Consider the following 21,518-nt stretch of genomic DNA (forward strand, 5'->3'; position numbering starts at 1 on the left):
TTTTGGTTTCCAGATAATTTTTTGTTTCACTTTCAATTTTATTAGTTTAAAACTTTAAAAACTTTTTAATTTCTTTAAATTTTAAATAGAAATCACTGCTTTTTTAAAATGAAATTTGAAAAAAAATTAGATAAAAAGAAATACAATAGCTTTAAAATTTTTGTTCAATTAAATACAATAGCCTTTTATCCCCTTTGGAATGTCACACAATACACATTGTCTTCTTTTGAAAATTACACAATAGCCTTTTGCCTTCTTTTGAAAATCACACAATAGCCTTTTTTCTTCTCACACAAAAGCTTTTCAATACCTCTTTGTCCTTCAAGACAATAGCTTTTCAAAATTTCCTTTGTACCAAACACAATTACTTTTTTCTATTCCTTTATTCTTTTTTTTTTAATTATTCACCATAACCCTTTTTAATTACTTTCTTCTTTACATTAATTTACACCAAACACTTTTTTATTCCCAAATTGCGCTAATTTAGACCTTTGCCTAACTAATTTTTTTTACTCTTTTTTCCCGTAACACTTGCAACACTTCCAGACCGTCGCCTGCTTGATATCACTACTTAGGCAAAATTTATAACTTAATTAATCTCCCAGCACCTTAGCCCTCGAGAGAAAATTAAGAAACAAATTACCTTTTATCAAATTTCCCCAAAAAAAAACCTTAACCTGCCGTACGCTCTTTAACTTCACCAAAAAAACCTAGTGCAATCTAACGTTCGGCGCCGACCGTTGCCGTTGCCGCGAAACTATTTTTCACTGTACCGACGGTAACAAATTATCACCGCAAAACTCACTTACGGACTTTTAACACTCGCGAATATATATAACTATTTTAAATTAACGCACTTACAATTTTGCCGCGAAACCGATTTTATCACTCGTCGCCAGTTATAAAGTACCGCGCCGGGCAGGGAACTGTGATACCGTTGTAAACTAATTAAAAAACAAGCGGTATCGAACATTTCCTGAACTAGTTTGCATTTTTTTCATCGGGCAAAAAAATGAAAATTTGAGCGCTTCAAAGCACGGATCAAATTCTGATTCGTTTCGTTACTGAAGAATAAATCCAATATTTACCATTAGACCACAAATCAATCAACTTTAAGACTTATGGCAGCTTCGTGGAATCATTTCACCGTTCAAAATGGTCGTGAAATAATTCCACGCGAAACGTCGCTTTTTCCGTTCTCACTTCACTGATATGACACTCATAATAACCCAGATTCCGCGGCAAATGTCACTTCGCGACGTTTTTCTCACTTACGTGAGTCCCGTAATAGGATTTTGTTCACTTCACTCTGATTTCACCGTGAAGTGACTCCCGTAATAAGCACCACTACCTTCCACGAAAGGATTATATGCTTCGACTCTTGACGATAGGTGGGGGAAGTTACGCTTGGCCATTGTACAGGCCGCAACCGCACCACTTGGTGTGGTAACGTCAGGCCGACAAAATGGCTGGTTTGACGGGGAATGGCAGCAAGCGATGGAGAGTAAGAAAAGAACTTGGAAAAACTATCTAAGCATCGCTACAAGAGAGAACGCGGCCAAATACCGAAGAGCTCAAAACCACGATTCTGAGGAGGAAGAAGCGCCAGCAGGGAGACAAAGATCGTGAAGAACTGGAGCAACTGTTTCGGACTAACGATACACGTAAATTTTTTGAGAAGGTGAACCAATCCCGTAAAGGCTACACACCGAGTCCTGATATGTGTAGGGACGTAGAGGGAAACCTGACCACAAGCGAGCGCGAGGTGGTTGACAGGTGGTAGCAGTTCTTCGATGAGCACCTTAATAGCGGAGCAACGGAAGGAGACGGAAGGGAAGTTATCCTTCGAGTGCCTACAAACGACAGTAGTGTCCCAGTTCCGATATCGATTGGGAATTGGGTCACTCAAGAACAACAGAGCCGCCGGCTAGGACAGGCTACCGGCAGAGCTCTATAAACATGGAAAAAGGCACTAGCAACGACACTCCACTGGGTAATCTCTAGAATTTGGGAGGAAGAGAGACTATCGGAGGAATGGATGGAAGGAGTTGTATGCCCATCTATATAAAAAGGGCGATCGGCTACAATGCAGCAACTACCGCGGCATAACGCTGATCAACAAATGCATACAAAGTTCTCTCCCAAATTCTACTCCTCCGTTTATCTCCTTTAGCGAAAGAACTCGTAGGGCAGTACCAAGCGGGATTCGCACTAGCACGCGCTACTACGGATCAAATTTGGGAGTACAACGTGCCCACACATCATGTTTTCGTGGACTTCAAGGCAGCTTATGATACAGCCGATCGAGACCAGCTATGGCAAATAATGCACGACAACGGTTTTACGGATAAACTTACACGACATATCGAAGCTACCTAAGACCGAGTGAGTAACACATGTGAGCGTGTCGGGGACACTCTAGAATGCCTTCGAAGCGCGCAGAGGGTTGAGACAAGGAGATGGATTATCCTGCACGTTGCTCAACATTACCCTTGAGGGTGTAATCCGACGAGCGGGCATCGAAACGAGAGGCACGATTTTCAGCAAAGGTAGTCAACTTTACGCCAGACTAGAAGTGGACTAGAAATAAATGCGTCAAAAACCATATAGAAGGAAATGACTCGAAAGAAAGCAACATTCGCCTCGACGGTGATCATGGACGGTGACGAACTCGAAGTGGTAGGGGAGTTCGTATACTTGAGATCTCTGGTAACCGCCGACAATAACACAGGTGAGGAGGTCCAGCGACGTATGCAAGCTGGAAATCGAGCCTACTTTACCTTTTGCTTCCAGATAGACCACGTGCTGGGGGGCCATCCACATACCACGTGGACAGATTTTTGACGATTTTGAACCCCTCCCCCCACCCCCCGTGGACAACTGCTCATATAATTTTTTTTTCTTTTGTATGGACCGTGGACATTACACATACCCCCCCCCCCCCAAGCTGTCCACGTGGTATGTGGATGGCCCCTGGTCGACGGTCGACATTTCTCGAACGTTATGGATGTAAGGTCCTTCCAGCGTCACGAGTACAAGAAACAACAGAACGTTGCGTTTCAATACCCAACGCTTATCAGTTGAAGGAGTGGCTGCAGAGTACTGCCAGAAGTTAGATGAAAGGATAGGAGAAATCAACGTAACTGGCAACAGCAACAGTTTACGGGAGTTTATTCATGGAACTGTGGCTACAACCACAGTGAAAGGGGGAAGTGTTTAAAGTTGTTGAAGAATTGGTTTATCTTGGAATGGAACACTTGTTGCATGCGACAACGGTGTTTCCCGTGAAGTAAAAAGTCGGATCGCAGCAGCGAATAGGGTCTTTTACGGACTGCGTAACCAGTTCAGGTCTCGCAACTAACATACGTCGACGAAATTGGCCTTGTATAAAACGCTGATCTTTCCGGTGGCCCTCTACGGACACGAAGCGTGGACGTTGAAGAAGGTGGACCGGAAAGCTTTCGGAGTTTTCGAGCGAAACGAGCTGCGTACAATTCTCGGTGGGAAATTGGAAAATGGTGTGTGCCGCAGACGCATGAATCACGAGTTGCACCAAGTGTATAGAGAAGTGAACATTATAGACCGTATTGAACACGGCAGACTTAAGTGGGTCACTTAGTACACATGTCGGAAGAAAGAATTGCGAAAATTGGGAACCAGGTAGAGGTCGGCGGCTTCGTGGAAGGCCACGAACACGCTGGCTGTATACATTGGACGAGGACCTGGAAGCGCCCTGTACGTTCGGAGGAACTGGAAGAGTATCGCCCAAGGCCAACGAAGATGGTGCTCTACGATAGTCGATTGAGCTGAAATTTTATATGACATTTTTCGAGAAGACGAAACTTTTGAGTCCTACCGCTAAACAAAATTCGAAAGTCAATGTTTTCCTTCAGGTTCTACTAGCCGCAGCTCAGAGATTTGTAAGTCCCAGAGAGTAGATTTTTCCGAAATAAAAAAAGATTCCTTTTAACTGCAAAATGAATCCAATATATATTATTATTAGATCACAAATCAATCGATTTTTTAATTTTCCCATCTTCGTGAAATCATTTCACCGATCAAAATGGTCGTGAAATAATTCCACGCGAAACGTTGCTTTATCCGTTTTCACTTCAGTGATACGACACTCATAATAACTCAGATTTCACGGCAGATGTCACTCACTTTGCAATTTTTTTTTCACTTCCGTGAGTCCCCTAATAGGACTGTATTCACATCATTCTGATTTCACCGTGAAGTGACTACCGTAAAAAACAATATCGCACGCTTAGCCTTGGGGCTAATAGCGGTCCCGATCAACTAGATTAGTTGAGAGAATTCGTTATCGATATTGTTTTTGGCACATTTTGCATGTGTAGGATAAGGGACGATCCATTAATGATTTTTTTTTTTTCTTCATCTATAATTTATTTGACACGGCACAAAGATCCATTAATGATGTCACGCAAAATTTGGAAAAAAATAATCCCCCCCCCCTCTCCCTTGTCACAAGCTGTCACAACTTCTTTGCCCCCCCCTTAATTACGTCACGTTTTTGTACCCCCATCCCTCTTCTTTGGTAATATGTAATTGATTGAAAATCGAGAAATTTGTTAGGAATGCATTTTTTTCTTAATAAGAACGATTTTACTGAAAGAAAAACTGAAACTAAAAGGGAAAGAAGATTACAGAAGATAACTAAAAAAGGCGTTTAGTTCTTAGTCCAAGGATGCTGTTGATGGAGTCGCATATCGACAACATAGAAAGCCGAGACAGTCACTGCAGCATCATTGCTGATTTTTGAAAGACCATCAATATTTAGTTCCTCTTTTTCAATCAATTCGCAATCCAAATCTTCTCCACATGTTACAATAGCCAAGCATTTTTATTTACGTTTTGTCACAATTTTTGTATTGATTGGATTGAGTGATACTAAAAATTAATGGAATTGCGCTAGCATTCATAAACGAACATGCACGGTAAAACAGAATTAACGAACATTATGCTTTTTTAACGAGAAAAAAAATTGTCATTTATTTTATCTAAGGCAAATCTTAAGCAAAAAAAGGATTCGTAGAACAATAAATGAATGATGCAAATATCATGAATGGTTCTGAGTTGAACTCTGTGGTAAGGTATGTGACTTTTTTATAATTTTTTTGTTTTTTTTTAGTTGAAATGTGATGTCACACTCAAGCTCACTCCCCTCCCCCATATGTCACAAAATGTCACAATAATTGCAACTCCCTCCCCCCTCTAAACGCGTGACATCATTAATGGATGGTCCCTAAGTACAACGATACACCGTGCCCCAGTGCTGAGTCGAGAAAATTTCCAGCTCGAAAAGATCCTCGACTCGATCGGGAATCAAACCCGATATCACAACCGTGTGGGAGAGCTAGCCGACCGACATCGCTAACCACAGAATCACGAGGACCACCGTAATAAACACTAATACTGACCTATAAAGCCTGCAGTGCAGCAGAAACAGCCGCCCTAGTAAAATTTTTTGGGCCAAAGATAATTTTTTTCCGTACAGTCATTGTCACCCTAGTGTTCGAAAGTAATAATGTACAAAAATCGTAAGTTTTCCAGTATGTAAAATTAAACGCGATGAACCCGGTGAGCGATTTCTCTGCCGCCTTTACACGTACTTCCGACCTCGCCAGAGCCACCAACATTCAAATAATAGTTGAAAAGCATAAGTCTTGCAGTGTTATTGGTATTCTCTCGAAGAGTAACAATGTATGGAACTAATAACCAGTCCGTTATTTGTTTGCCAGCTGGTTGTATGTTTTTAAAATATTTCATACAGATAAATCATTCTTCTCAAACCGATATAGGGGTATGAGGTGATCCAAAATGTTTTTTTTACCACCACCTTAAATAAGGAAACGTTTGCGGATGTATTTTACTTTTCTATGAAAAAGTAATATTCTCATTTTGACTGAACCGAGAATCATTTCATGCCAACTTTTTCTGTTCAAAACCATGAATAAGCCATCACGACTAGAAGCTGTTCCCAGAAGTTTCACACGACAACAAATAAAAGAACAAAATCGTACTACGTTTGGTATTGAGAGTTTATTCCCACGTCACTTTGCATCTCAATTCTACACTTTACGAATACAATCATTATTCATACTTTAATCCGTAAGGTTATTTATTTTTTCACTACTTATCATTTAGTTTCATCTTTTGGAACGATTCATTTCTCTAGATACAAAGACATTCGAAAACATGAACCGATCAAATAGGAAGAAGTTGTCTGGTTGGAAAATCTCGATTTGGGACTGTCGTTTTGCAGAAAATTATTTCTCTCATACCCTTTATTTTACGCAAAACACGAACAAAATCACATTTCAAACATTTGTTTGCCAATACCATACCGTATGCTTACTGAATAAAAATAATAATAATGTATCATTATTTTTATCTACTATCATTAATCTTTGTCTTCATAGTTAATTCTCATTTACATTTAGCACATCATCTGAAACTATTAAGAATTCATTCTGCATTTCGTACCGAACAGAAGAAAACTCATTGCTAACAGTTTAAAGCTTTGAAAAAATATAGGAAATAGTTATTGTAACTATTTAAAACACCGGAAACACATTACGTTATTAATAGACTCTTACCTCAAAACTGATTCTCTATGAAGACGCCTTCGTTCGATAAAATGACCCTATTAAAAATAATCTTTGAATTGCTTTTACTACACGACTGGTTTCAAGTTTAACATGGATGTGCTTCTTCTTCTTTGCTAAGATAACAAATGCCTCTGGTCAGTATTTTCATTGTACTGAAAAAGCTGATTTGTCTCTATGATCGTTCTAACACGACTACCGTATTCACTTTTCTCTAGATTTGAATTCTTACTTTCTTTAATATCTTTGTTCCTTGGTCTGTGTGCCTTAGAAGTTGCTCCTCTTTGTGCCACACTTTCACTCATTTTGTCCGTTCGGTCTCACGCGTTGCAAAAAGTCTTACTTGATACCGGATGCATACTGTTATCGATATATGTTACAGGAAATCTTCTATACAAAGAAAACAGCTTAAAAATGTACAGTAAAACGCAACTAAATAAACCTATCAAAATAAAATCAACATAAATACACAATTACAAGTCTTTTGTTTTTAGGACTTTACACATGCATTACTACTAGCACTATTTAAAAATTTTAATTATTTTCACAGACAAAACGAACCTAGCCCCAACCTAGGAGACATGATTCACGTGTAATGTTAATCCCTATCGTTTTGCTTCAGAATTATTTTTCTTCTGCGTGAGCATAGTAGTTGCACAAGCGTTTTCTGCGTTTTATTGATATCTTTCCTCTGAATTCTACTAGCCATTAGCGAGATCTTTTACGCAATAACCAACGGCTCGTCGTCGGAGAAGCTTCTAGGCACCTCCTGGTGCTCATGTTCATCGTCATCCAGACTATCACCAATGCGAGTGGCACCCGTTCGAGTGTCATAGTGTGAATTAGCAAAGCGACTGAACGAATTTTGCAAGCGCCGGTGCCTTTGCACTACATACACCACTGTGAGAGCGAGTACTAGTGCGATTATGGTGGGAATAATCCACAACCACGCATACGAAAAGGAAGACTCCCGCACTAAACCCTGGGAATTAAGTTTGGAGAACGACTGAATTTCAACTATGTCGGAGAAGAAACCCTGAAAATAGACAGCAGATGAGCATGTTACATAAAAGCATTTAACATACATAACACAAAAACTTTGCTATAATACTTACGTCGGCTGTTTTAAGTCTTACTCCAACCGTGAAAAGACTATTCATGGGTAAACCAGACAATCGATCTGGATGTATTAAAATTGGTGGTTCTTTGGCTTCGATGACAATCAAGGGTGGGATGGATGTGTTGACACCTCTTCCTTCGTATACAACCGCTTGATAGTTAAATCTAGAAAACAATGATTCGATTAGTAAACATATACTTGCCGTAACATGAAGTGGCTCTTACTCAATTTCCTTTAAACCGTTGACTGGTTTCCAATACACCACATAAGTTCCATTAGTTTCGGGCAGTACATCCAAGCGTACCGGAGCTGGTAGAGGAGCAGAATAGGCAGCCGTGTAAGCCGGTTGAGCATTCGGAACATCGGTGTAGACGCCTATTTCATAAGCTGCTCCACGGGGTATACTGCGGAACACGTGCACTAGCGTTTTGTTGGCCGACGATTTTATATTCACGAGAGAAACTTTGTTTTTCGTTAACTCGCGCACGGAAATCTGGAAAAAAATAAAACACAGCGACGCCTTAGTTATTCAGATCAAATTTTTATGTTAGTAATTCAATACTTTGATTTCTAGTTTATTTTGAATAGATTTGCAAAGTTGTCAACAATTATTTATCACCAGCGAGTGAATGTACTGTGTAATGTACTTACAATGTAATTAGGATAGGATGATGACTCCAGCGAACAGCTATGCTTCCACTGAATTATCATTTCTGAGTACATCTGACTAGTTTCGCTTATATCAACGGTTAGTTCCTTTGGTGGCAATGTGTTGTTGTAAGGCGTATCAAGTTTAAGCGGATTGCGACCCAACGGACCAGGTCCAATGGGACCAACGATACCAACGCTAACAACGTACGATTCGCAAGGTCGCAATTTTGTTAGTTTGTAACTAGTAGCAGTGGTATTTACTTTTGATGCTGAAAGAAAAACAAGATATTATTATAACATATTAGAAAAATTAACTGATAAACAATACCTTCGAACAGCTGATCCATATTTGTTCCATAGTAAATGCCATAAATCAACCTGCCGAAGCTTCCCTGTGGCTCATCCCATTCAATCAGTGAATAATTTTGCGTTTGTTCTTTCAGTCTAAATTGCACAGCAGGCAGGGGATCCCCACCAAATGAAACAATGGTGGTTTCATGACGTCCAACGTACTGCTTAACATAGGCAGCCACTTTAATAACGTATTGTGTACCTGGAACCATATTATCCAACGTAACGGTTGAATTTTTGGTCCAAATGGTATTCAACAATGGATAAGACTGAGGTAGAATCGGTTGAATCATGTAACCATCCGCATTGTTTACCGGTTTCCATTCCAACGTGACTGACTTTTTCGTAATATTAACTACATCAATTTTACTGATTTTTTCAATGTTTGATGTACCATCGAACTTTAGCTGAACCATATTGGAAGAGATTGACTCATGTTTGCCGTTGCGAGCCTTTACCCAAAATTCGTACACTACGTTGGGTTTGAACTCAGTATCGATAATAACACTGGTCTCGGAAGCTCCAACTTTCACGTTCTGAGCAGGTCCGACGTTCTTTGATTGCGAACGGTAGTTTATGGTGTAACCTTGCAATTGTCCATTCACTTCCTTCGGGGCTTGCCAGCTGACTTGAATTCGAGATCCATTGATTTGAACGACCGATACATTTAAAGGAACACTCGGAACTGCAAATATAAAATATACGTCTAGACATGCTCGTAATATTTCATGTTAATATCTAACTTACTTCCTTCGCTAGTAGCGATCTCGTAATAAATGTACGGTGGTGTAATTTTAGTTTGATTTTTTACACGTACGTACGTGGTTACATTGTAAAGCGTGTATGGTTTCAAATTGGTGAATCGATAATCCGTCTGATTGATCCAGTTGCTGACATTCTTCCACTCACCGTTGTAATAAATCGAAGGAAGATATTCGAAGCTAACATCTTGCGGCAACGGGATCCACCAAAAGATGAGAAAACTTGTGGAGTTCAATGAACGTTCATCAACTCCAATTTGAGTAACCTGAAAACGGTACAAAATTGCGAAATGATAATGATGTACATAATGGTTAATTTGAACATTGAATCAACCTGGTAATGTTTGGTCTTCATTTTTTTGCAATTTTCCTCGTCAGTTCCGTCATAGCAATCGGGCTTTCCATCGCATTGCACCATCAGAGCAAAGCACGTATTATCACATGCGAACACGCCGGGATTATTTGTGCAGTTGTTACTGATTGTAGCCGGTCTATAATTTATTTTTAACATTGACATTCTAGAAAAATTCAGATAGATTGAACAGACTACTCACGTGTTTGGTTTGAACTTGCAATCTTCATCGCTCCCGTCAGCGCAATCAACAACGTTATTGCAGTACTTATCCATTGGCAAACACATTCCATCGCTGCGACATTTGAAGTGTTTAATGCTGCACTGCTTTTGCGATGGACAGTTATCTTCGTCCTCGCCCCTGGTGCAATCTTCATAGCCATCACAAACGAATCGTTTCGAAATGCATACTCCAGAGTCACAACGGAACTCATGTAAGCCGCAAAGTCGTTCCTTTTTCCTCGTTGGAATCGGTTTCAGTGTTGTACTCGTCATCGATTGTGTAGAGTTACATCCAGCTTCATCCGAACCATCCCCGCAGTCATTCACATCATCACACTTCCACCAATATGGCACACATTTGTCATTGGCACATTTAAACATCCAGTCATGGCATGAATCTCCCGGCAAGAAGTTAATTCCGGGTTTCTTTGGCACCTCAGTTGATGCACTGCAATTCTTCTCATCACTGCCATCCTTGCAGTCCTTTTCTCCATCACATTGCCATGTTCTATAAATGCAACGCATATCGCTTTCACACGTGAACATCCATAACTCACATTCTTTTTTTGCGCAGCTGAACTCATCTGAACCATCGTTGCAGTCATGCTCGGTATCACAGCGCCACTGTTTCGGAATGCAGGTGTTCGTTCCATTGCATCGAAATTCGTCGGGTTTACACTCCACTACGGCGGTGCTGTTTTTATGACAATGATTTTCATCGGTTCCATCACGACAATCATCTTCACCATCGCACTGCCAGCTCTTGTTAATGCAGCGTCCATTTCCACAGGTGTACTCATCGGATCTACAGGATGCCGGTTTACAATTTTGTTCGTCCGATCCGTCCAAACAGTCACGATCAAAGTCACAAACGAAATATTTCGGTACACATTGTTTGTCAGATTTGCACGTGAACATATACGGGGGGCATGGAGGTTTATCCGAGGGACACCCTTCTTCATCCGATCGATCACCACAATCATCGTCACCATCGCATTTGTACATTAATGGAACACAGATGCCGTTCTTGCAATCGAAGAATTTCGAACCACAAGTGCTTCCAGATCGTGCACACGTGTTGTTTGCAAATGGTGTCACTCCACCTGGACACAGGCACTGACCTTGAGCGTTCTTTTCCATGCCGTCCGGACACAGACAACTATACCCTCCCTTCGGGGCACCAACACAAATGTGAGAACATTTATTGCCTTCCGAACAGGCATTTGTGCCTTCCTGGATAGAGTGACCGTAAATTTTGAGATCCATCGCATTCAACATCTCCTCAGCGATTATGTTAATCATTATGCCATGATCTTTATCCGCAGAGTACACAGAGTTCATTTTCCAATCATCCCAATACATGAGATCCTTCAAAACAGCTACAGCGAACGGATGCGCAACACGAGAATCCTGTTGTAAGATTTTAACGAAATTTTTGCCATTCAAATCACTACTTGCAATGTAATCCTTGCTTGCGTCGACCCAATATAACCGCTCAGCAATATAATCGATAGTAACACCGTTTGGCCAAATTACATCGGGCTTCGTGAAGAGCACTCTCACGTCACTTCCGTCAAGATTAGCTCTAGAAACTGACGGTCGCAGAGCATTCCAATCCGTCCAGTACAAGTATCCTTGTAGAGGATGTACAACAATGCCACGAGGTTTATTCAGATTGGGGGCATCAATTATTGTACGTCTCATGCGACCCAAATGACTTGAAGTGGTTTTAACAGCTTCAATTTTTAACCGCATGCCATCCACAAAGTATAGCATCTCAGATATCCAATCATAGGACATACCTTCCACTGACGAAAGTCCACTATCGATCAGCAACTCTGTCGGTTGATCTCCATTCAAGCACTGTCGACCAATGACATCGGTCATTATATCTGCCCAAAATACGCAATTGTGTTTCTTGTCAAACTCGATAGCTATCACATTTTTAAGGCCGGTTACTGGGAAACCCTCTCGTGTTTTATTGCTCAAATTAATTCGCGAAATCTTATCTCTTTGTGCGATCACTAGAAAATCGTTCACTTCTTCCATTGGACAGGGAACCGATTGTGGTAAATATTGAGAGGAAAATCCATCTACGCAAACATCACCTTCAATTTTACGATAACCTTTGGTTCTGTTGAAAAACTGGCCTGGCTTACAAGTGGCTGGAATCGCATATGGATCGTAGTTCGCCACAGTTTTATTTCTCACGCAAGGACTGTTCATAAACCCACTTCGGCTAAATCCAAAATCACACTCGAAATCCCAGCTAGTGCAGTAACATACTTGTTGTCGTATCGGCCGTTCGTAGTCAAGTCCATTATAACAATTAGCGTGAGGTTTTCTTCGCTGGTACGTATCTTGTAGACCCAAAATACACGGCAAAAACGGCTCGCTTGTGTTAGCCGCTGGAGCCCAGAATTTGTAATCGTCTTCGGTACAGTTAGAAGTGAAAGCCTTCTTCAAATCGATCTTTATAATAAGCCATTTATGTTCCTCCTGCTCCGATCCAAAGAGCGTGAAGATAGTCGTGTTGGTGTCCGGTTCAGTCATTAAACCATAAACTTTCAGGTTAGTCGAATGAAAAGACGTTGACATCCACTTTTCGCCCTCATCTGTCGAGTACAGAATCTCGTTTGTTTCCCCCTTTGACTTGAAGTATTTAACTGCCACCAGAATTCCACCGTGATCACCCATGTTGAAGAAATGATAATCTTTCAAAATTTGCTTCCATGTCAGTCCGGCATCTCGTGAAATATAGACACCTGGATGACCTTTAAGCGATTTACCCACTACTCCGGAAGCCATAATAACACCTGGCGCTGACTTGGAACTCATTATGCTCACAGATCTGAATTCAATTTTTGTTTTAATTAAGATAAGGGAATTAAGGGATTAAGATAGGGAAAATTAATATGGTGTTAAGCATTACCTGGTTACCGGATACAATGAGCTGAATTTCTGCGATAAATGCAAGCTACAATCCTTCACACAATTCTGAATTGGTTGACCATCGTCGTCTGTAGTAGGAGCAGTTATTGGTTTCCACGATGCGCCGTGATCGAACGTAATCAATGATACCAGCGAATCTGGCGAGATTGTCTCGCCAAGGGGTATTCTGTTGATTTTAGACGCAATATAAATTCCTCGCAATCCTTCCACCTTGTATAGATCGGTAAAAGCCCCATCCGATGATTGACTACACCAATAAAATTAAATTTGAAAACAGTGTCAAACAGACAAGAGTTAATATTACTTACACCAACCAGCTGGATCTCCAATTCAGTTCAGGCATATAAGTAAAAACATTCTCCAGGCTGGGAACAAATTTGATTTCTGTCATGTCGGCATTTGACTCAGAAACGTACAAATGGGATATGCGTTCCGTGTGTACCACCGAAATCATGATTCGTCGACCATCAACATCTGCTACGTGGTAACCCTTCATGTCTAGTTCGGTTTGAAAATCGGCCTTAACAAATTTGCCTCGTTTGTAGCTAATCAATAGTTGAGTGTTGTTGGGGAGTCGCTGCGAAGCAAACATAAAGTCCTTCTTGATATGGAAATCTTCCACCTTTTCAATCAGTACATTAAACTGATTGATATTTTTACGCAAGTTAGACGCGTTGTAAAATATCACAGAGGAAGTATCTGGAATAAACATTTGAAGCATTGAAGATGTGATCGGAAAATTAGCGATAAATGTCACTCACTTGTTGGTTCCTTACGTTCTACGTACAAATGAATTGGTACGCCTTCTCCGGACGACCATATGTAGGATTTTACATAACTTTGAAGAAGTGTAAAAGAAGCACCAAAATCTGTAGTATAGTAGAGCTGGAAGTAAAAGTATAAAACCAGGGTTATCTAAGGCACAATATATTTTATCAGACTTTGCCGCTATAAGTACAGATATTGCAGTCGGATACGGGTGTCTCATAATATAACAATGTTATGGAATGTTTTTTTTTTGTATCAATGATAATATAATAGGGATCTTCACGTCGAGTTCGTATACAAATATTCAGCCGTAATTTATATATCTTCCATTACTCGTCAATGGAGGTAAGTATTTTAACGGCTGGGTATTTTTATACGAGCTCGACATGAATACCCATAATGTTTTGATGGTAGATAGAAAACAAGGCTGTGAAAAGAAGAACCAGTGAATTTTAGAATAAGTGGAAGTCATATAAGTCTATTTACGTTACTTATGTTTTACGCTCTGCTGCACACTACTAGATCTAGGTAACTACAAAATATCTATCTAAGAAATCGAAAAAAATATTATAATACCTTCCGTTCCGGGTCTTTTTTGTCGAGAATAAGTATCATCTTAGTATCTGCTTCATAGAACGTAACGTCGGATGGTGTGAAATTGAGCATTCGCACCGTCACGGAATTACCGTAGTCTTCAGAGGTGAATATCGCTTTATTTCTTGGATCGGTGAACACAATCTGCGAAGCAGAGAGAGAGAGAAAATAAACAGTCTCAAATCTATTTAGGATTTTCGTGTCTACATACCGTGTTGAATTTTGGATGGGTGAAAAATTGTTCCACAGTGGAATTTACGATGGATCCATTTATATTGAGTTCAAACATTTCCGTCTGATCATCGAACGTGTCACCGTAGTCTTTCGAAACAAATATTCTGGACGGCTGCGGGGGTGGTGCTTTCGCATCATTGTCAGCAGGAGGCTCGCGTGCCAAGCAAATCATCACGCTTGTTCCCTCGCCGAGCCAATGCACAATCAGTTGAGCATGTGAGTCGTTCAGTTTATTCACCTGTAAGAACAAAAACAAACAATCAATTATCGTCGATTAGAATATTAGAATTATTATATCATCATCAATGAATTTAACACATATGTTCGCTCTCAACACTTTATTACTATTTTGATTCACAGGACAATAAAAAGTCGATTTATCTGTGCCAATGAAAACACATGTTCATCAGTTGTTGGCTTTTCACGGTCAATGCGAAGGCAGTAAAAAGAGCGTAAAAATAAAATGCCAACTAAAACCCCATAAATAAACTGTTGGTAATAAGAAGCTATATATGAATGGACAGCAAAAAACATGCATATAAACCAATCTCCTTTTTACACGTTGGTTGTCCCGCGTGGAAAAGAAAAACATTCAACCATAGTGCTATTTTGAGAAACCGAAGGAAAAAAGGTACATTGAAACTGTGCAAAAAAACAGTTGATTATAATCGCAAGCGGAACAGGTTTTGTCAATGAGAAACATAGCGGTAAAAACGATTGCAGAGAGTGGTCGAAGTAGAAGGATTCAACGTAAACAAATAATAAACCGAAGTGACTTGTTGCCGTTGTTTTTTTATCGATTGACTCATTTAAATTCTAATAGCTGCGGAAAAACCGCAGCTAACAGAGAATTGTTTGATAGTATCCGAAGTTGTTTGTACTTAGTCCGATTCGCAATCGAAAATAAGTAACCTCGTCGGTCATTCCAAAATTTACGGATAACCTTGTCAGTTGTATATACTGAAGCGGTTTGCTGTACAATTCATGCCAAGTTCGCCATCGGCGAATCATTTTTGTATATTTTGTTATGTGTTGGAAGAAAGCACTTTTCGAATCAAACCTGTAAAAAACAAGCCTTTTCCTTCAGTGCAATGCAAAATTTCCGCTCAATCACTTATATGAAATGTTTTCTAATGAAGTGTATTAAAACTAAATAAAAACCAACGAGGGTGTAGAGCTTAACCAGTGAATTAAGAAACAACAAAACGTAAACAAACTGATGTATAATGCAGTCATTATAAAACGTGTAGAGCGCTATATCTCTACTTGTTTTGGTTTGTAGGACATGCTTATCGTCTTTAGATTTTATTTTAACATCGTTAAATTTTTTCAAAGTGACAACTTTTGAAAACAATTAATGTGAATATGCAGACCATTTGTCATTAACGCACTAACGCATTCAATTTAGATATTTTTGGTTTTATATAATGTTTTTAGATATCCTCAACACTTATAGACAACTTTCAAATAATTTTGTTGAAGTCTCGAAGGCCAGTGCTACACAAAGTTACGATGCTCATATTTGAATTATAATTAAATTGGTATTTCACCGAAAAAATTAGGACTTGGATGGGTGTTATATTGAATCTGGATTTTTATATTTGTCGGACTTGAAAACAAGAAATTTTGATACTTATAACAATAAATAGTTTAGTTAACAAATATAAAACGAGTTTGTCGAGATCTACCAATCAGGATCGTTTGTTGTTCAGTATTGTATTACAAATTGAAGATTTTGTGCAGTATCACTTTAAAATTCAGTTGAACCATAACATAGTATACGTCAACGGAAATTCCTGATAATTCTAGATTTTTCTGAGTAATTGGTTGAGTCAACCTTGTTATTGCAGCTTGTACAAATGGGTCTTTGATTCCTCTCAAGAATAATTTCTGCTGACTAAAAATCCCTCTTGTGATAACAATATCAAAAGCTCAACAAGATTTGTTTCGTTTGTTCATCTTACAAACAGTGCTCTACAGCTGTTTCAAAAACAGCGAAAAAAAATCAGTGATTCTTCTGCACTCTATTTGCTTTAGAAATAAAGAGATTGGTGCAAATTTTGCTGTTTTGCAACTGCTCTCACAACACACTTTCTTTCTGAGAATCGTTTGCTAACTTCTTTACCTGGGTATAATTGCGAATATAGTTTCACCTTTCTTACCGAAGAAAGATTATAATTTCACATTCAAAACGAACCAAATCCACTCAAAAGTATGTTAATCTGTTTGTAAAAAACTAGATAACACCGGTTTACTGTTTTAATTGCATTCGATCGAAAGTGTTTAGTAGATTACCAACTGGATCAAAAAAATACATAAATCAGCTTTCGAAAGAAATATTTCTACAATTAATTTTATTATTATTATGCACTGTGCTTCCTCTTGGTCTCGAGGTAAGATGCTGGCCTAACAAGCCAATCGTCGTAGTTTCGAGTCTCGGCTCGGGAGACACTGTGAGTGTCAAAAGGATCGTAGCGCTAGCCCCGCAATTGTCCTGTACATCCAACAGTTGGCTGCGAAGTCTGTGTATAATAAACAGAAGGTCAGGTTCCGGCTTTGCTTTACTTTGCTGAATGAAGCCAACCCGTTTATGATATAATTTCGATATATCACGGAATATGAAAAAAATCTGATCTGCAACCTTTCACAACCTATCTAAAACAAATATTGAGATACACTTTTATTCAGTTGTGTAAAATGATTGTACATCCGACGACCAGCAGCAAGTCGCAGAAGAACCCGCAAACACAACCTCGAATTCACCTCACGTCTACATCGGTACAGTTGGATATTTAGTAAAGAGACGAGATTTTCTTCGGACTTAGTTTTCACTGTGTTCTACCAGAATGTTATAGGCTTACACATAAACACACGATCTTCGTTTATATCTCTCGAGCTGCGACTATGGCACTGTGATGTTGACAAAAACCTGGGTTGGGTAGGATATTCAGTTGAGAGAAACCTGGGTTCGGTAGGATATGCGAGCTTTCCACAGAAAATCAAATTTTCCGATGTGACCGCAATGAGGCATCAAGGCATCTAACCATAGAAGGTGGTACACTCATAGCAGTCAAATCTAAATACCAATGTACCCTAATTCCGTTTTATGATTGTGATGACATGTTTGAGCAGGTTGTTGTTCGGATTAAACTAAAGAGTCGCCTTTTGTTCGTCTCTGGAATTTATATACGGTCTATGTCTAACGCAGAGCTAAGGAAGTTGCATACCACAGCTGTACGGACAATCGTTGAGATGTCCTCGAACGATGATACCTATCATCTTTACACTGGGCGATTACAATTTACCCGAGAATTGTAATGTAGAATTTTTACGAAAAATCAACGAATAGCTGCCTTAACTTAAAGAACTGCGATCTTATCTTTTTGAACGACGACTCAAAACGGTAGATTGAAATTGGCTTATCAAAGACGATTCAGTGGATGTCATCACTAATTGATTCTACGGGAAACTTGATGAATTCTTTCGCGACCATGACACTTTTCGCCAATGTTCCAACAGCGGCACTGAGTGGAAGCCTTGGTGAGACAATAAACTTCGTTCTCTGCAATAAGCTCCGCAAGGCCCGCGAGCAATACTTCAACTCTAAATTCGAGGACAGTCGAAAAGTTCGTTTAATAAAAAATCTGTCCAACGCGCAGTTTACAACCAGCTACAAAGATTATGACGAGAGGACGCAGTCAAACCTTAAGGATTTCGCTTATATCCTGCATCAGTAAGACCTTCAAAACGCTGCACCATGGAGCACTGTATAATGCTGTTCGACCCTCGATTTCGGAATCGGAATTTCATTACCGATTTGTCCAATGTCGCTACACAGCCACGAACTTGATGCGCTACACGAATATGCTGTTTTGACAAATGGAACTACGCAATCAAGTTGACTGCATCTACATAGATTTTGCGAATCACACGTGCATGCCTGTGACAAACTAAGAGCATTGCATTATTTGTGAATGATTTCTTTCCTCGTATATCACCTTTAAGCAGTTGTTTGCAGATGATCTGAAGATTTATAGGATCATCACTTACATTCTCGATTGTTTGGCTCGCCATCGCGATATAGACTATATACTACAGTGCACAATGGTCCAGAAACCAAATTTAGGGGGAAATTTGGGTCTAGAGCTCTATAGCAACATTTTAGAGAAAAACTTTCTTCTACAAAGTTGTTACATATGATAGAGCGCTCATTGAAAAATTATCAAGAATTAGGGTGACCAACATTTTCACAGTCGTTTTTTATGGTCACCCTATTTCGAAATTGGTCACGCAAAGTGCTTCAATTGTGCTCAAAATCGCAGGGATGCATCTATGTTGAAAATAATCAAACCCGTATTGTTTCGTTGGGTTGTTAAGGGGACCAGCTCCGAAATAGGGTGACCATAGAAAACGGCTATATTCGATGTATTTTATTTAAAAAAATTCATAACTTTTGAACCTGTTGATCGATTTTCGATCTTTTTGGGTCTAATTAAAGGTATTTACGTCTAGTTATAAGGAAAAATATCAAAAAAATAAATCTGGGTGCTTTTATATGCATAATGTATAAAATTATTGAAATTTTCGTCTTGGTTTTAAATTGAATTTACTCAAATTTAGAAAATAACATATCTCTTAAGGTTCCTCCATTTATAGAGTCAAGTATGCCCTTCAAAATGAGACCAAGAGATATTTTTTATGTTTGCCCCAAAATGAATGACATACAATTGAAAAACGCATATTTTTTGACGAAAAATATTAATAACTTTGAGTAAAACTGAGATATTCACGATATCAGCATTGCAAATTGTTTCTTTAAAAAAGCTCTAAAAGCTAGAAGACAGTTTTGGGTTGAAACTTGAAATAAAAAAGTTAGAGCGTAAAATATGTTTTTTCAATATAAATCGGTTGTTTTCAAAGATAGAGAAAAACTTTTTTCTACAAAGTTACTTAAAATTAATGGAGCTATAACATTGTAAAACAAATTTTTCTTCTATCTACAAAGATAAAAAAGTTAGATACTTGATTGCATCGAAAATGTTGGTCACCCTAATTTTTGATAATTTTTCAATGAGCGCTTTATCATATGTAACAACTTTGTAGAAGAAAGTTTTTCTCTAAAATGTTGCTATAGAGCTCTAGACCCAAATTTCCCCCTAAATTCGGTTTCTGGACCATTGTGCAGTGGTGTGAAGAAAATATAATGAGAATGAATACCAAGAAATGAAAAATAATCAATTTGTGCACTAATTAATTTGGAAGCGCTAGGAACAAGGTGACAGAGGATCCAGATAATGTTTATTTTTGACCTACTCGACGGAAACGACTGTCTGCAATTAACAGTAGACCCTACTCTGTAACGTCAACAAATAATGAATTTTCGTGAATTTTTTTCGGATATTTAGAGTAAAGTTAAGAGTTCGAATATTTTGCCTATTCATTAAGGTATATTTGAAGATGGTTTTAGCATGTTGAGGATGCAAATACAATGAGTAGTACGCTGTTGGCAGCTAGTAACTGGTGGTAAGTTTTTCTCAGCAACTACTGGACCGATTTGGCTGAAATTTTTTTCAGCATGTAGAAATTCTCTAACTTGTTACAAGTTCCGAAAATTGCCAAAATGGCGGCCATTTTAGCCAAAAATTATTTTTTTCATGAAAATTTACTATTTAAAATAGTAGGAGGGTGGTATTCAAGACACGACCGCATGACGTTGACTACCGTATTCTTTTATTCCATTAAAACAAATAGTAGAGGGAATTGCAACGCTTCTATTACAAAACTTCGAGGCACCAGAGGTACCAGTTGCCGATTATTCTTGTTTACTGGTTAGTCCGTCCAGAGTTCCAGACATTTCAGTATTTTGCAGTAGCCATGTACTACTAACAGCCACCAGCATAATGGGTGAAACAGGCACGAGATGACCGGTACTATTTTGTCTTTCCGTCTTTTAGCTGCTAACACCTAGCGTCAGTATGTGACCGGTACGGTTTAGTAATGAAACTGATGGGGTTTGATTGATTGATTTCTTTTGAAGGGACTTTAACTCCAAACGGTCATTCGTCTCTCTGCTTTGCTTGAAGATAAACAGTCTCTTATATAGCCCAAAGACATACGCTGGATGATGGTGGCATCTCAAACCACCTGGCGGTGCGAGTCTCTTTCAGTTTCGGGTTGTATTCACCCAACGATATCTGAATCGGATTACCGCTGGTGGGGTCCAACTCACATCGGAAGGAAACCGAACTGAAAGAGGTAGGAACTAGAGATGGTCGGGTACGGGTATTTTTACCCGATACCCGTACCCGACCCGTACCCGACGGGTTCGGGTTGGGTTTCGGGTAACGCCAAAAAATATTTTTCGGGTTCGGGTCGGGTACGGGTAATTTAAAAACCAAGGCTTCGGGTTCGGGTCGGGTACGGGTTTGAAAAATTCTCAACTCGTCGGGTACGGGTCGGGTACGGGTAACTCGATTTCCGTGCATTATGAGAATTTAATTATTAATTTGTCAAGCCTCGGTGTTTTAGCATAGTCTTGGTCCCGGAGGGAGAAACGGATACGAAGCTGTGGGAGTGTCAAATAAACCAGAATGAGCTGTCAATTTGAACCTGTAGAAAATAAGCATCTTTAAGTAGCAGGTATTGTAATAACTTGAAAGTATTGCCTTACTTGAAAAAATATTCAACGCAAGCACTTTTTGTATTTAGTGTGGTTATACAAAATATTTTGGTTTATTTTCACGTGAAATAATAAATTTCATGAACTTTCAGTAATAATCATGCCAGCGTATGTCGATTATTAAACTTGAGCTTTCTTAATTTACGGTCAAAGCCGGCTTCCTTTCGAAATTTGAGAAATTGCTTAACCAACTTTTGTTCTATGT

General features: G+C 39.2%; 1 protein-coding gene across 1 annotated transcript in view; it reads right to left on the reverse strand.

Moving 5' to 3' along the window:
* Positions 1-6,044: 6,044 nt before the first annotated feature.
* Positions 6,045-21,518, reverse strand: part of LOC129721979 (sortilin-related receptor-like) — a 33,065-nt gene continuing 17,591 nt past the window's right edge. Inside the window, exons 2-14 of the mRNA XM_055675126.1 lie at positions 14,612-14,872; positions 14,383-14,544; positions 13,800-13,923; positions 13,347-13,737; positions 13,019-13,285; positions 10,067-12,937; positions 9,847-10,003; positions 9,499-9,778; positions 8,729-9,436; positions 8,401-8,669; positions 7,974-8,242; positions 7,745-7,913; positions 6,045-7,665 (exon numbers count right to left, since the gene is read on the reverse strand). Of these exons, the coding sequence (XP_055531101.1) occupies positions 7,351-7,665; positions 7,745-7,913; positions 7,974-8,242; positions 8,401-8,669; positions 8,729-9,436; positions 9,499-9,778; positions 9,847-10,003; positions 10,067-12,937; positions 13,019-13,285; positions 13,347-13,737; positions 13,800-13,923; positions 14,383-14,544; positions 14,612-14,872 (6,243 nt within the window). The 3' untranslated portion in view covers positions 6,045-7,350. The remainder of the gene's footprint in view (positions 7,666-7,744; positions 7,914-7,973; positions 8,243-8,400; positions 8,670-8,728; positions 9,437-9,498; positions 9,779-9,846; positions 10,004-10,066; positions 12,938-13,018; positions 13,286-13,346; positions 13,738-13,799; positions 13,924-14,382; positions 14,545-14,611; positions 14,873-21,518) is intronic.

Source organism: Wyeomyia smithii, chromosome 2 (assembly GCF_029784165.1).
Source record: "Wyeomyia smithii strain HCP4-BCI-WySm-NY-G18 chromosome 2, ASM2978416v1, whole genome shotgun sequence".
Classification (NCBI taxonomy): domain Eukaryota; kingdom Metazoa; phylum Arthropoda; class Insecta; order Diptera; family Culicidae; genus Wyeomyia; species Wyeomyia smithii.